This window comes from Ruditapes philippinarum, unplaced genomic scaffold, assembly GCF_026571515.1.
Source record: "Ruditapes philippinarum isolate M1 unplaced genomic scaffold, ASM2657151v2 ctg3082_1_1_1_1, whole genome shotgun sequence".
NCBI lineage: Eukaryota > Metazoa > Mollusca > Bivalvia > Venerida > Veneridae > Ruditapes > Ruditapes philippinarum.
In genome coordinates, this window is record NW_026852020.1 from 5,603 (window position 1) to 20,502 (window position 14,900).

Sequence of the window (14,900 nt, forward strand, 5' to 3'; positions counted from 1 at the left end):
TTTAGGCTTTTTGGACCTCAGTCGAGTTCCCTTTAAGAACCCCCTTTGAAAAAATACTCGAGATATGTTTAGTACATTATGAGACTGCAAGGACAACTTTTTAATATGACAATCTGAAAATCTCTGAATCACTGAAAAACAACAAATTGCAGGCTTAGTCTTTTCATGAGTCACAATTTTTTTAGGGCAATGTATATTTTACACAATTTCAAGTAGAAAATCAAATACGTGAGATTTGATGATCCCGTGGGTTCAAACCATGTCAGGGACAAGCCTTTGTTTTCTTGAGCAAGAAATTTTTACATTCATTGCTTAGTACTGGTTGATTCCAGAAACGGATTCAATAGTATTTCAATAAGCTTATAGTTTCCAACACAATCAAACTAAAATAAGTATATATGAGCCGTGTCACGACAAAACCAACATAATACGTTTGCGAACAGCAAGGATCCGCGGATGCGCAGGCTGGTCTGGATCCATGCTGGTCGCAAACGCATTATGTTGGTTTTGTCGTGACGCGGCTCATATGTCATGTTAATTAACTTAACAATGTAGAGCATATTGTACATGTATCAAACTTTGTTAACTTGTAAATTAATAAGTTCTAAAATAATGTTAATAAAGTAAACTTAAGGAAATTATAGATAATTGTTAGACAATTAGATAATTATAATACAGTCAACCCTGCAAACAACGACCATCCGAGGGATATACCAAACACGGCCTTGATAGACAAGTGGTCATCATTTGGGGAATGATTTGTTCAAATTATTGAATAAAATATTGTCTAAGAGTGGCCTGTACTAACAGGGTGATCTTTATTCGGAAGTGGTATTTAACACAAGTTTGACTGTATTTACATGTCCTTATAACAAAATATCTTCCATATTGGACACAAATATGAATTTTTTTATATCGAAGTTATCAACTTTACTTGATACAGATTTACATAACTCCACAGAATGAAAAGTACACCGACCCTCTTTTAGACGACCAATAAAGTGCATCGACCCTCTTCCAGTAGGCCGACGCTAGTTTATTCTTTATCAAGCACTGGAGTGTGCGTTCAAAATGTAAAAGGTAAGCAGGGTCGACTTATAAATTGAATACGACTTTACCAGCACGCATCCATGCTAATTTGGAATTCCTTCAGTAAACCATGGAAATGTAATCAAATATGCCGCTAGTCCGTAATTCTTTGAAATATAATCAAATATACCACTCGTCTGTAATCCTTGAAAATATAATCACATATGCCGCTTGTCCATAATCCTTGGAAATGTAATCAAATATGCCGATTGTCCATAATTTTTGGAAATGTAATTCAAATACCGCTCGTCCGTAATCCAATGGAATATAATCAAATATGCCGCTTGTCCGTAATCCTTGGAAATGTAATCAAATACCATTTGCTGCTCGCCCGTAATCCCTGGAAAATGTAATCAGACACACCGCTCGTCCATAATCCTCGGAAATGTAAACAAATATACGCTCGTCCGTAATCCTAGGAAATGTAATCAAATATACCGCTCGTCCGTAATCCTTAGAAATGTAATCAAGTATGCCGCTGTCAATTCAGTAGTTACGTTGGGAGAACAACATCACTGTGTTTATCTATCTATTCTGTCTCCAACTAAAATTGTTATGGAAATTCTAAATAGAAAGTTAGTAACTGGTGTATAGACTGGCTTGTACCAGTGACTATAAGTGTAAGTTAGATTATTGACCTTGTTTGTTCTACGACTGAGCTCAAGGCAACCTCTCCTTTGTGTAAAAGAGAGTCTCTCAAAATCACGACATAACTTGTACAACCAACGCAGGTAGAACGAGAAATATTTCGAATTCGGCACATATACGGCGTCGTCGTGCATTTCTGGAAGTCTGCTGCAGTAGAAGAAAGGCGAATTACCTTCTGTTTTATTTTCTCTATGTAATGGAGTGTGGTAATATTTTTGTTGGTTGTATATCATGAATTGGGCCGATAAGAAGAGAGGGCCGGTGGCGGAAGGTTTGTTTAGCATAGGTTGATATAACGGCAGATTATCGATTATCTGTTTTAAAAACGGATGTTTTGCTCTACAAAATATCAGATCGTGGTACAATGCATAAGGCATTTTAAACTCAATAGCGTGTATTTCAAAAGGTACAGTTGTCAATATACAAGCGTATTTGGAAGTTAGTCTCTTCAACGGCCTTAAACATTTTATACCAATGTCTGCAAATACACCACCGAATTCATACAGTACAACGTAACGAAGGATTTCACTTTTGGCTGCATGCCGGGAATACGCGTCGTAGGTCCCCAGTAAAGGCCGGTGTCGTCTGCTAATAAGCTGTCTAGCAGATTCTTCCGTCCAGAAATAATATTCCCAATCATAATTATAGTTCAAGAAGCTTTTTATATTTGAAGCATATTCTAACGGCACGTAATGACTTTTGTATGCTTGGTGCAATATATGTGGAATTCGGGGCTCAAACTCCGAGCCGGTCGGAAAGACCTCGTGCAATTCTGGCTCGTATGGTGGATACTCTTCTGGCTTGACCCAGTCGGGCAGTAAAACTGCAATATTAAATATATATACAGTTAAACACTGTAAATAAACTGTAATAACAATTACTATTTAGTTTCAAAAATACGTTGATGTTTTTGTAGTTAATAAAGATTTTTCGACAGGCTCTAGACCGTATTTAAAAGATTTTTGCATATATAACGAGATCCATTTTTCATTTGTGAATCATTATACATGTAAGTCCTGCAATATGCATCAGAAATCCTTATTCAATAATTTCGTTAGAAACGTCAAACGTGTGTTTAATAATGTTTTAAAAATTGATTTAGAGCATGTTAGATGTTTAACAGCTGACAAAAGGAGCACTGAATACGCAGCAATGTGTCGTTAAGATAGCAAAATTTAAACAAATTAGTGTTTTGACTTCCATACAAAATACTTATTCACAATAATTATACCAATTGCCAACAAAGTAAAAGGGGCAAAGATTGTTGATGTATTTGGCAAATGAGTATGCTTTTTTGGAAACTGTAATCATATACCATAAATAAAAAGTGTTTGAGAAATAAAAAGTACCGTTTCTAAGGCATAATGGGCCTTTAAACTAGTAATTTTACGCTACGACCAACCTTAAGATGTGAAATTATCTACATGCCAATATATACATGTGCGTATTAATACTTTCACAAATATTTGAAGACATTATAATTACTTTTAAATAAAACTTGCACTTAAACTGATTGATTGGTAACTATACATGTAGAAAGCTTAAGTTGCTAAACTGTTTGACAAACTAAGCGAACAACAACGGCGATGGCTGCAAATCTATAGTGTTCCGTTAGGGCCAGCGCGTTTTCTCTGAGAAACGAAAAGAGCGAAGCACAACAGTACGATGGCAAAGCGCGCCAGTTCGATGGTGACAATATAACATTGCAATGGAGAATCGTCCAGTGGTAGTGTCACCATCGTACTGTCGCACTTTGCCAACGTACTGTCGTACAGTCACCATCGTACTGTCGCACTTTGCCAACGTACTGTCGTACAGTCACCATCGCACTGTCGCACTTTGCCAACGTACTGTCGTACAGTCACCATCGTACAGTCGCACTTCGCCAACGTACTGTCGTACAGTCACCATCGTACTGTCGTGCTTCGCCAACGTCCTGTCGTACAGTCACCATTTTACTGTCGCACTTCGTCAACGTCCTGTCGTACAGTCACCATGGTACTGTCGCACTTCGCCGTCGACCTATCGAACAGTCACCATCGTACTGTCGTGCTTCGCCGTCGTCTAGTCGTACAGTCTCCATCGTATTGTCGCACTTCGTCAACGTTCTGTCGTACAGTCACCATCATACTGTTGCACTTCGCCGTCGTCCTGTCGTACAGTCACCATCGTACTGTCGTGCTTCGCCATCGTATTGTCGCACTTCGCCATTGTACTGTCGTATAGTCTTCATCGTATTGTCGCACTTCGCCATCGTCCTGTCGTACAGTCTCCGTCGTATTGTCGCACTTCGTCAACGTCCTATCGTACAGTCACCATTGTACTGTCGCACTTCGCCGTCATCCTATCGTACAGTCACCATCGTACTGTCGCACTTCGCCGTCGTCCTATCGTACAGTCACCATCGTACTGACGCACTTCGTAATATCGTACTGTCGTGATTCGCGCTTTTCACTCTCATTTTGTTTTTACTTCATGCATGCATGTGGTTGAATAACAAAATCGTCGATATAAAAACTATTTTATTTACTCTGTATATGTATATTTGCTTTACTTGTAATTCATTAATTCAACAATTATGAAATATGAATATATATATAACCGTACAAACAAAGACTTGACATTGTAAGGGACTGGTGAAATAAAGTGACAGGGCGAAGTATAACGCAAAATAAAGATTGACAACAATGCCTAAATAATATATCAAACAGTAAGAATGCTCTTTGAATAAAAATAAAGAAACAATCGGAACGTCCTTGGCTATTATCTAAAAAGTCCTTATCAAGTTGCGATTGACATAGAAATAATGAAATGATTTTAGGGAGCGTTAATTTGACCTGAAACACGGCTGTGGACAGTTGACGAATAGTACGTCTTTGTTCAATAGAATTTAAATAAGCACAATTAACGTGCTCAGGCGAGTTTAAAATCTTAAGTTAAACTTCAAATATATACATGTACTTCAAATATGTGAAATTAACGACAATTTAAACGAAAGAGTTGATCAACATAAAAAATGACAGATAGAGTATTACAATATATGTGACAAGAAAAATCTTGAAAATGATACATCAAAATTTAATACGTATCCCTGAATAATTTTCAAAAGATCGGATACCAAAAGAAAAAGAAAGAAAACAAAATAACGACGGATGATGCCGTTGAATATGCTAGCCGTGTCGTGTTAAACTGCTTTGTCTCATTATCCCTGACAGATAACAGAGTTTATTGTCTCCTTGGTAATACTTGAAATTTGTACGGGAAATTTTTCAATCAATTTTTTTTTGGCCAGGTCATTGATTCGTAGCCTAAACCATCCAATCCATCATTTTTGTTTCGCCCCTCCCCCCAACCCCATAACCCACGCTTTATTTTTGTTATTTTAAGATGAACAATTTAGGAAGCAAAAATTTATTACCAGAATTATATCTTAATTTAAGCTAGGATATCTGCCTTTTATAAGCATCGTCGGATACCCAAGGCCGAACCATTAACATTTATTAACATTTGATTGCATGTTATGTGACATGTTTATCAATCGTGGGTATCCGACGATGTTTATAAGATACAATTTGAAATCAAATGTATGTCTAACTAATATAAGATTAGGCAAAGCCTATGAACGGGGAAGTCGATTAAAATATCGTTTATTTTTTCCGTTTTAAAGGTGTCATCCAGTATTTCATGCACCGCTTCCGTTTCCGCTCGGAACACTCGATGATTATTATTAATCCGAAAAGTTGCGATTGTCCGTTATTGGAATACCTCGCCTTTTATCATTAGTAATAATGTCCATTTCAAACTCCGCGCACCGGTCACGCTACGGCCAGTAACCACTGCCTTCACACAAATCACGTGATAATGGTCTTGTTTAATAATATTTTATTGCATATATTAATATACATCAATTCATTTACATTAACAAAATTACACAATATACAAAAGGGTTGGGCCAAAAGTTTTCACAACATTATCGTGGGCCCTTCCCTGGGCGAAGGTCTTATCACATGATTGTGTATAAATATGATTGAAAAAAAATCATTTTTGTTAAGCGTAGAGTCGAAATAAATAATTACTTGAATGATTTCTCTTTCGAGAGGGGCCATTGTTATGGAAATAAACGGTGCGGTATTAAATTTTTTAAAAATTATTTTCATAATATTTATGTTTCCAAAATTATTTTTTATTTAAGTTCACATCTAACACCTAACGGTCTTGAAACATTAGCAAAACCGTGTTTACTTTGTAAAATAAATATAAAAAATGAAAAAATTCATAGACGAAAATGTTGTGATGGCAGAGATCTAATCCTGTAAGGGGAGATCACTACGTAGGAGATTGTGTCCATGTATATATACAGGTAACTGAAATGTGTTTTATTTCTAGGATTTATATAATGATTCAATAATGTTCTTGTAACATCTCTAATTTATTTATACATGTATATTTAATAATTGCCATAATTTTTGGCGAAGTGACCAATCAACGCGCCGGACACCTGTGGATTGAACACAAAGATAAACCACAGGAACTTGAAAGTCTATCAATATTAACGTAATATTCAAAAATATACCCCCTATATAGTATAAGAAAATTATGCTATATAGGGGGTATTTTTTAGATATTATCATTAATAGTGGTCATTTGATAGAATTACAAGTCCCTGTGGATAAAACTATAAAAACTTCTTAAAATATGAAAAGGTTGTCCCCCACTTCTTTACAAATGAAAATTACCGATAAATCAGGTGATTTTTTTCCAACAGATATTTAAGTAGGACACTAGACTGGGGTTATAGAAGACAGGTGACGTTAATTATAAAGTACAAACAAAATTTAACTTTTGATTTTATCGGAGCACTCTTGGGTTGGCATAGTGTCACTTTTAAGACTTAGAACGATATTTTATATTTTTAGTGCATTATATATGTTTTGCAATGATTTTCCGGGGGAAAAAAACATTTGAATTTGGAATTGATATATTTTTTATAAAGGGTCAAGGATATTAATTTGCTATCGTCTAAAAACATGAACATAGCCTCCCCATAAGTACCTCAAGTGGCGTGTCCGTAGCTGAGTGGTTAAGGTCGTTGACTTCAAACTACTTGCCCTTCACCGCTGTTGGTTCGAATCCCGACAGGAACTTTGGACTCTTTCATATGATTGAGCTATTCAGCTAGATTACGGAGCTTCATTGGAACGGCTTTCCAGCTTTACTGTTGGAGGAAAACATTAGGTGCCCCTGAGACATTATTTCTCTCGTTTTTCAAGCTGTGTACTCGTTCAAATATAGTCCCGTATTGTACAGTAATATGTATGATAACCTATAATTGCTTGATCCAATCGCAAAATATAAATATGGTATTCATTTGACAGTGATTGAAAAAGTAATTAAAGGTATTTCATAAAAAAATTGATTAAACAAGAAATATTTAAAATTTAAAAAGTTAATCAGCGTTAATTCAGTACATGGAAAATGCTGAAAAGATTTTGAATACACTGACTGTCAAATTCGTTTATGATATTTTAATGTATAAATAGAAAATGTACGTGATTTATTTTAATCGAAAGACATGAAAATAAATATTACATTAGTGACAGTAGCCACGAGTGAAATATGGTAATTTTCATACCACAAGATGTACGCAAATCTTGTATTTATAGAAAAAACTTGAATTTTCTGTTTATTTTTTACATTTCCCACTTTTTTTGACATTACAATTTGAAATACTTCCCCTAAAATTGTGTGTATTGACTGAACAAATCTGGCAAGACACCAGTGAATATACGGAAAATATGTTTATTGTAGTGAAAAATATTTTTTGCCGTGAAAATATGGAAAATAAAAATACGCATTTTTTTCTGCAATATTTCTCAATATTTCATTAATAAGAATGTAATAAATACATTTATTAATAAAACTTATTTATAGTTATTTCAAAAATACACCAAAAATAGATAGACCTTCTTTCAAACTGTAACCGAGGGGTTCTGAATCGATGAAGATGCCTAAAATGCCTTAAACATTAAGTAAGGTGCCTATTGGTGAAAAACTCCGTTTTACCGAAAATGTTGTTGCGTTAAAGAAATGAAATTAAGTTAAAAAAAAAAATCCAAAAAAAAAAAAAAAAAAAAAAAAAAAACCATGCCATTATGGCGAATCAAGATTTTTTTCATCAATTAATATATCATGTCTTACCTTTAGGTTCGGAAAAACCATTATGTATTAGTAATCCAGTTAAAAGACAAATGCATATACATGCGAATGCAAGAATTATCGTTGTGGTCTTTCTTTTCAGAATACGTGTTATGCCTGTTAAACAAATAAAGATCAACCATAATTTAATATTCGCCGGTTTAGCTTTTCTATATACCATTGTTTTTCTGATAGTATAAAATGACTGGATAGGAAAACTCTAATTCAAGTCAAAACATTTCACAGTTATTAAAACCAAGAACAAATTTGTTCTCATTAAACAATTTAAAAATAAATCATCAACAGAGTTTACCAAACTTATTATATACACATACAAATATCACGGACGATACCATTTTAAAGGAGATAACGCAAGACCTTAATTGTGTGGTCACGATCTGGGTATACATTACAGTTTCGGATTACTTCGGTGTTTAGTGTTTACTTTTGTAGTATGGGCGACCTGACTAATTAGAGGGGTGAGGGCGACTTCAAGGAGACTTACTGTTATACTTCTGGAAAAAAAATGAGAGAGGTGATTTATATTCTCATATACAAGACGGCAGCGAATTCATGATTTTCTGTTTAAAAATTAAAATAAATGAAAGATACTGTGCATTATTGTAGGTTTGTTATAAATATTTAACAGGTAATATGAACATACATGGGAGGTTATATCTAATATATCTCACGCTTATGGCCTACGGTGTTACATAAAATTACAGTTGTTTTTACTTGGTCATATAAACGGTCACAATTTATATCAATAATTATATACATAAATATATATAAAAAAAACATTTTAACAAGTTTGCGATGTAGATGAAACAACATACTTATACATGTTATTTGTTTGAAAGATGGCACGTTATATGTGCAGATAAAATGGTTGTAAGTTTATATAACCCGAACTGCTATGCGACGTTTATATAGCAAGCATTTGTTTATACACTGCACTTTTGTAACGTAACTTTTCTTTGGATAATCATGACGTTTGTAGTTAATAGCTGCTGTCAAAATATAAAGAAATCTCACTTTTTTCTCTAAAAAAGGAAGTTTGCAGTACTATACATATTGGTGGTTCGGGTTATTTTTACAAACAACCGTTTATATAGGGCCATATAACCTGTCAAAAATCTTTATAACTAATAATATAAACGATTATCCGATGCAAACGTGCAGTATTATAATACATGTGTATACATGTAAAACGATTTAAGAAGGTCAAACAAAATTTAGTACTTCTGTAAACAGCGGTAAGTGAATATAGTATTTATAAATTTCGGTACTTTTTATGTGAAATATACCAATTATATATCAAAGCACTTCAAATTCACTTCGCAAATAATTTTTTTTTTCTTTCTTCTTTTTTTCTCTTTTCTGTCGAGAGTTATGTTTTTAGATATTAATTGGTCGATCTTGACCTGTTATGATTTTTATATTAATAGAAATTTGAATTTTTATTTGCTCTCTATACTGTACATTCAAAACAAGTTTTTAGCCAATTCATGTATGAGTTAATCTAAGTTAAAATCAAAGAAATCAAAGGATAAACTGCGGAACAGGAGTGTAATAATTTAATTACTATAACAATCAAAGCACTGAGATCGACAATCGTAAAAACGTTATATTTCTTTGTTTGTTTTTTTTTTGTTTTTTTTTTGTTTTTTTTTGAGCGGACGGATAATTGTAATATCAGAATACGCATTTCTAAGACAAGTACATGTTACAGTTTCTCTATTAAATGCCATCATTTTTGATAAATAAAACATATAGATTGTTTTTAATTTTTCTTCGGGATTGGCCGATCGCTAATCGATATTAAAAGAACTAGTGTCCAACACTTTTGCAAATCATTATTGCGAAAATCTGTTGTTTCTGTGTATATAAACATGTACATGTATATATTAGCACTAAAATAGTATTAAAACAACAAGAAAAGTAACGTTAAATTGGCATAGAATATCATCGATATACAAATGTGAGCCGCGTCATGACAAAACCAACGTAATGCGTTTGCAACCAGCATGGATCCAGACCAGCCTGCGCCTCCGCGCAGTCTGATGTTATGCTGCATTTTTTTCATTTGATTCTTTCAAAATACTTTTCGTAAAATTATTGTATTTTCTTGTTTATATTATGAAAAGTTTTTAAATTATTGAAATTCAGAAATATGTAAATTATCAATTAGCCAGGTCCCTGACATGTTTATAGCAATTTACGTGTCTGACACATTTATGTTTATTTACGTCACATGTATGACAACGTGATTATTATCATTAATTTTATCTGCGACATTTATTTGAAGTTTTCTTATCTTATTATCTGTTTAAAGTAAAGAAAGGAATTAACAGGCCGCTGACTTTTGACATATGGCGTGTCAATCAGTCTTAATCGAACCATTTTTATTGGTCAAATCTATAATTTCATATTTGATAAAATGTATTTTCATTGGTTAATATTTTCCCGTCTAAGGGTCATTTTTCATTGGTTAATTATTGAAACCTTTGTAACAATTATATTTGTAATAATAAAAGAGACAGAACTGTCTGAGACAGATATACAGTAAACATGTAATGGTTTAAGTTTAAAGTGTTGGTGCCGCAGTTTTCTGCGGTGCATTTTAATGTACATGTACATATTTAATTATTTGTTAAAGAATTATTATGGACGTGGAAACCTACCCTACCACCCGCCACCAGTTCCACCAAAAACCCCGCACCACACATGGTGAAGAAGAGAGGCGAGTATCTCGGTACCTCGAATCAGCAGCCAAGCGAGTGAAGATGTTATGCTGTATATTTGAATTATTCCCCACGAAACAAAATGAAAACTAAGTGATAGACAAAAAAAATCGACATTCTAAGGACATTTAACAACCAGGGACATTTGCAGAAATTTTAATGAAAAAAAAAAGAGAAAACACGTACACAAGAGAATTAGACGAAAAGTTTGGAATAAAGAAATTATGAAAAGTTATAGGAGATAGAAAAAAAACAAGACGAAATATAGGAACTGAAAATTCAATAAACGAATGCGGAAATAGATAAGTTAAAGTTGAAGACTAAACCGGATATTATCAGACGAAATGTATGGAGAGATGAAGCGGTCAAAGGAAAACATATAAATTACAGAACATTTTGTTTTATCAATTCACATGTTTTTAATTCTCAGATACTTAATGTCAGTATTGTCTTAAAGGTATGTTTACCTAAAATTGGGCTTTATTTTATTGATAATGTGGACATATGATTTATTTTCTTTTGAAAGATATGATTGTAGTGTCATTTCTGAGTTTATGGCTTTAACTTTGCATCTGCTTATTTTAGACATCATCACTATATATAAGATTTTTGTAAGTAAATTTCTGTTAGTGAATTGAGTGTGTGTGAATTATTTTAAGTCTTATCTATAGTTACTGAATAGGTGTATGTGGCGCGCAATACATGTATTTGGTTTCGTTGGTGTCTAAGTAGTGGTTTGCTTGTGTTTTAGTGTCATTGGTCGGAATGATTTTCTTCATCATGATTTTATGTGCCACTTCGGTATCTGGTATAGAGTTTCATGTGTTGATAATTGCATTATGTTTGATGATTGGTGATGCTATATTTAATTTTGAATAAGAAAATTGATAATATTTTAAAGTATCGTCTATATAAGGCATTCGTTGGCAAATTGATGTTGAATTATTGTATAATCAGGAAAAGATGAAATATATATTTTTAAAGACCTAATCATTAGATGTTGATAAAACTTGTAAACTTTCTATAAATAAGCATGTACTTTGTTAATATAATTTGCTTTTTGATATTAATACTTATAGACTATAATGTCTGGTTTTAATACTGGTATTTTAAAATTTCAAAAAGCTTATATTATGTCTTATTACATGCTAAGGTATAGCTATGTTAAAGTTGATTAATAAATAGAATTTTTGTGAGTTCATAAAAAGAAAATTGCAAAATGAATTTAACAAATGCTGTGTTGAATTAAAAGTTAGATTTTGGATTTCCAAGAGATAACATTGTGGCTTTCCACTAAATTTAACCCAGGATAACCTGTTCACATTAAACATATTGTTTGTGGTATTCCACAACGAAAGTAACTTTGATTAATAAAACGACGGAACAATGTGTTGAGATTAACTCCAGTCTATTAGCACTCTACATAAGCGCATAATACATTGTAGTTGTTGTAATGACTTTTATTATTTTAATATATACATGTACAAAGAACCTCTCACTTTATGGAATAAAGTAAAATAGAGGAGGAGGTGATGTTATGCTGCATTTTTTTCATTTGATTCTTTCAAAATACTTTTCGTAAAATTATTATATTTTCTTGTTTATATTATGAAAAGTTTTTAAATAATTGAATTTCAGAAATATGTAAATTATCAATTAGCCAGGTCCCTGACATGTTTATTGCAATTTACGTGTCTGACACATTTATGTTTATTTACGTCACATGTATGACAACGTGATTATTATCATTAATTTTATCTGCGACATTTATTTGAAGTTTTCTTATCTTATTATCTGTTTAAAAAGAAAGGAATTAACAGGCCGCTGACTTTTGACATATGGCGTGTTAATCAGTCTTAATCGAACCATTTTTATTGGTCAAATCTATAATTTCATATTTGATAAAATGTATTTTCATTGGTTAATATTTTCCCGTCTAAGGGTCATTTTTCATTGGTTAATTATTGAAACCTTTGTAACAATTATATTTGTAATAATAAAAGAGACAGAACTGTCTGAGACAGATATACAGTAAACATGTAATGGTTTAAGTTTAAAGTGTTGGTGCCGCAGTTTTCTGCGGTGCATTTTAATGTACATGTACATATTTAATTATTTGTTATTTTGACCGGTCAGAACTGTTGGTGTAAATATGAAAAAAGGAAACTATATTAAAAACAGAAAAAACGGACTTACTGAGTTGTGTTTATTATGCCAAAAGGATTTTAAATAAATACCAAAGATGAATAGAGAACCAGTAATAATTACAAGTTAACGGAATATTATTATAAAACAGACAAAATTACGGCACAGACTTAATTATTTGTTAAAGAATATCATGGCAGACGGAAACCTACCTCCTACCTACCCCATCCCGAATAAACCCCGCACCACACTGATCAGGATCCATGATGTTCGCTTACCAACTCTATTACAAGTGGAGAAACTGACAGCGAACAGCATGGATCTGCAGGCTGGTCTGGATCCATGCTGGTCGCAAACGCACTATGTTGGTTTTGTCGTGACGCGGCTCATATATGTTGTAGCCGATACTTCAATCTTTACTGATAATGAATTTTTTTTAGATTTTATAAAAACCAAGACTATAATTTAATTATGTACCAAAAAACCAAAGATATAGTCATATATCAAAATCCAGGAATAAAATTATATATAAAAAATCAAGGATATAATATTTTATCAAAATCCAGGGATATAATTACATTGTATATATATAAAAAATATATATATAATATTTTATCAAAAACCAGGGCTATAATTATATATATATAAAATATATGTATAGCCTTGGTTTTGATTTACAACTTCAGACACGGATTTTATATAACTGAGGCCTTGGTTTTGATGTACCTATATGTCGAATGACTCGATTAACCTTTTACCTCATGAGCATATTGTGAAAAATGGCCGTTTTCATGGAAAAGCCTACTGTTACAAGTTCAAACTGCTATGAAACCTTGAAAAATGCTTCAATACTAACGACACTTGGCACAAATGTTGACTGGACAATAGCCTCTGTATCAACATGCTCTTAAATTTCCAGTTACCATGGCAACGGGGGACGTCTCAAAATTGCCAAAAATCACTATTTTGCATTGTTTTTTTTCCATCAAAACTGATTTCAAAGTGCTGCAACTTCTCAATGCATTGAGATAGAGTAATAGGCTTTTCAGCGTTGGTTACACGTTACCTTAAAATCGACCTGAGGTTATTTTTAGCCTGTCATATGTCCAAAATTTTCTTGGCGATGAGGGGGAATACCGCCCCCTTCAAACCCCCCCCCCCCCAAACAGAAGGGGGCACATCCCCTTTCTGGCAACCCCCTGATGTATCTTTTTGGATAGGGGGCGGCGCCGAAAAAAATGTCACTTTTTTAAACAACATTTCTTAAACGATAAACAATGTTTTTGGCCTAAATAGGGCTTTTTATTCACTGTTTGAGGCCTCAAAAGGGGGCGGGGGTAAAAAGCCGTCAAAACACGTCTATATGAGGGAAAAGGTTTTCTCCAGTTTGTACAAATATTGGGAAAGACATCTAATGAAGCCATTGAAATAATTAAATATCATATTGTTACATCTACTGTCTAGTTCTTATTATTGGTATAAAATGATTGTGATAATTACCAATTTTCCATGTTCATCATTTATTGTGTCCATGGAAATCTGCTCTTTTAACACTGATTTCCACAAATATGAAAATCAAAAAATCAAGATCTCACATTACCAATTAAGTTAAAAGATCCTGTCACTCAATTTTTTATGGTTTAATTTCATAAATAATTATGATGCTTAAATGAACATTTATCAATATTGTAAGTTCCAAAAAATATTATTTGTAAAGACATTACCGAATTTACATTTCGTGTAAATAAAGGGAGGTAATTAGAAAATTATTTTCCATAAAGTCTAAGCCAAAGTTTTCAATAAAAAATGAATGCATATAGTTAAATGAATACTTATAATGCGCATAAACATTTGCAGTACATATTTTACATTCTTTTGGGTGTTTTTGGGAAATTTTTTTTAGAATAATAATTTTTTATACATATTAAAATTTCAAAATTTTGTTTTTGTTAAAATCCCCTTTTTTACAGCCTACATGATTTTTTAACAATTTTTTTTCAAAAGGGTTTTTTTGTACTTTTTTTTTTTATAAACCGGTTTTTTTCCCGCTAAAAGATATAAAACCGGGTTTAAAAATTA

At 32.8% G+C, this 14,900-nt stretch overlaps 1 protein-coding gene across 1 annotated transcript; it reads right to left on the minus strand.

Annotated features, from left to right (window-relative positions):
* Positions 1-520: 520 nt before the first annotated feature.
* On the minus strand, positions 521-8,272 carry LOC132746782 (uncharacterized). The gene is made up of 2 exons (XM_060736035.1): positions 7,936-8,272; positions 521-2,560 (listed from the first exon to the last, which is right to left on the minus strand). The coding sequence occupies exons 1-2, from the start codon at positions 8,111-8,113 to the stop codon at positions 1,611-1,613; spliced, it is 1,128 nt and encodes a 375-aa protein (XP_060592018.1). The 5' UTR covers positions 8,114-8,272; the 3' UTR covers positions 521-1,610.
* Between the last annotated feature and the right edge of the window lie 6,628 nt (positions 8,273-14,900).

Coding starts and splice junctions, on each gene's coding strand:
- LOC132746782 (XM_060736035.1), bottom strand. CDS start 8,113: ATGGTATATAGAAAAGCTAAACCGGCGAATATTAAATTATGGTTGATC. Junction 2,561..7,935: donor TGGTTTTTCCGAACCTAAAG/GTAAGACATGAT, acceptor TTAATATTGCAG/TTTTACTGCCCGACTGGGTC.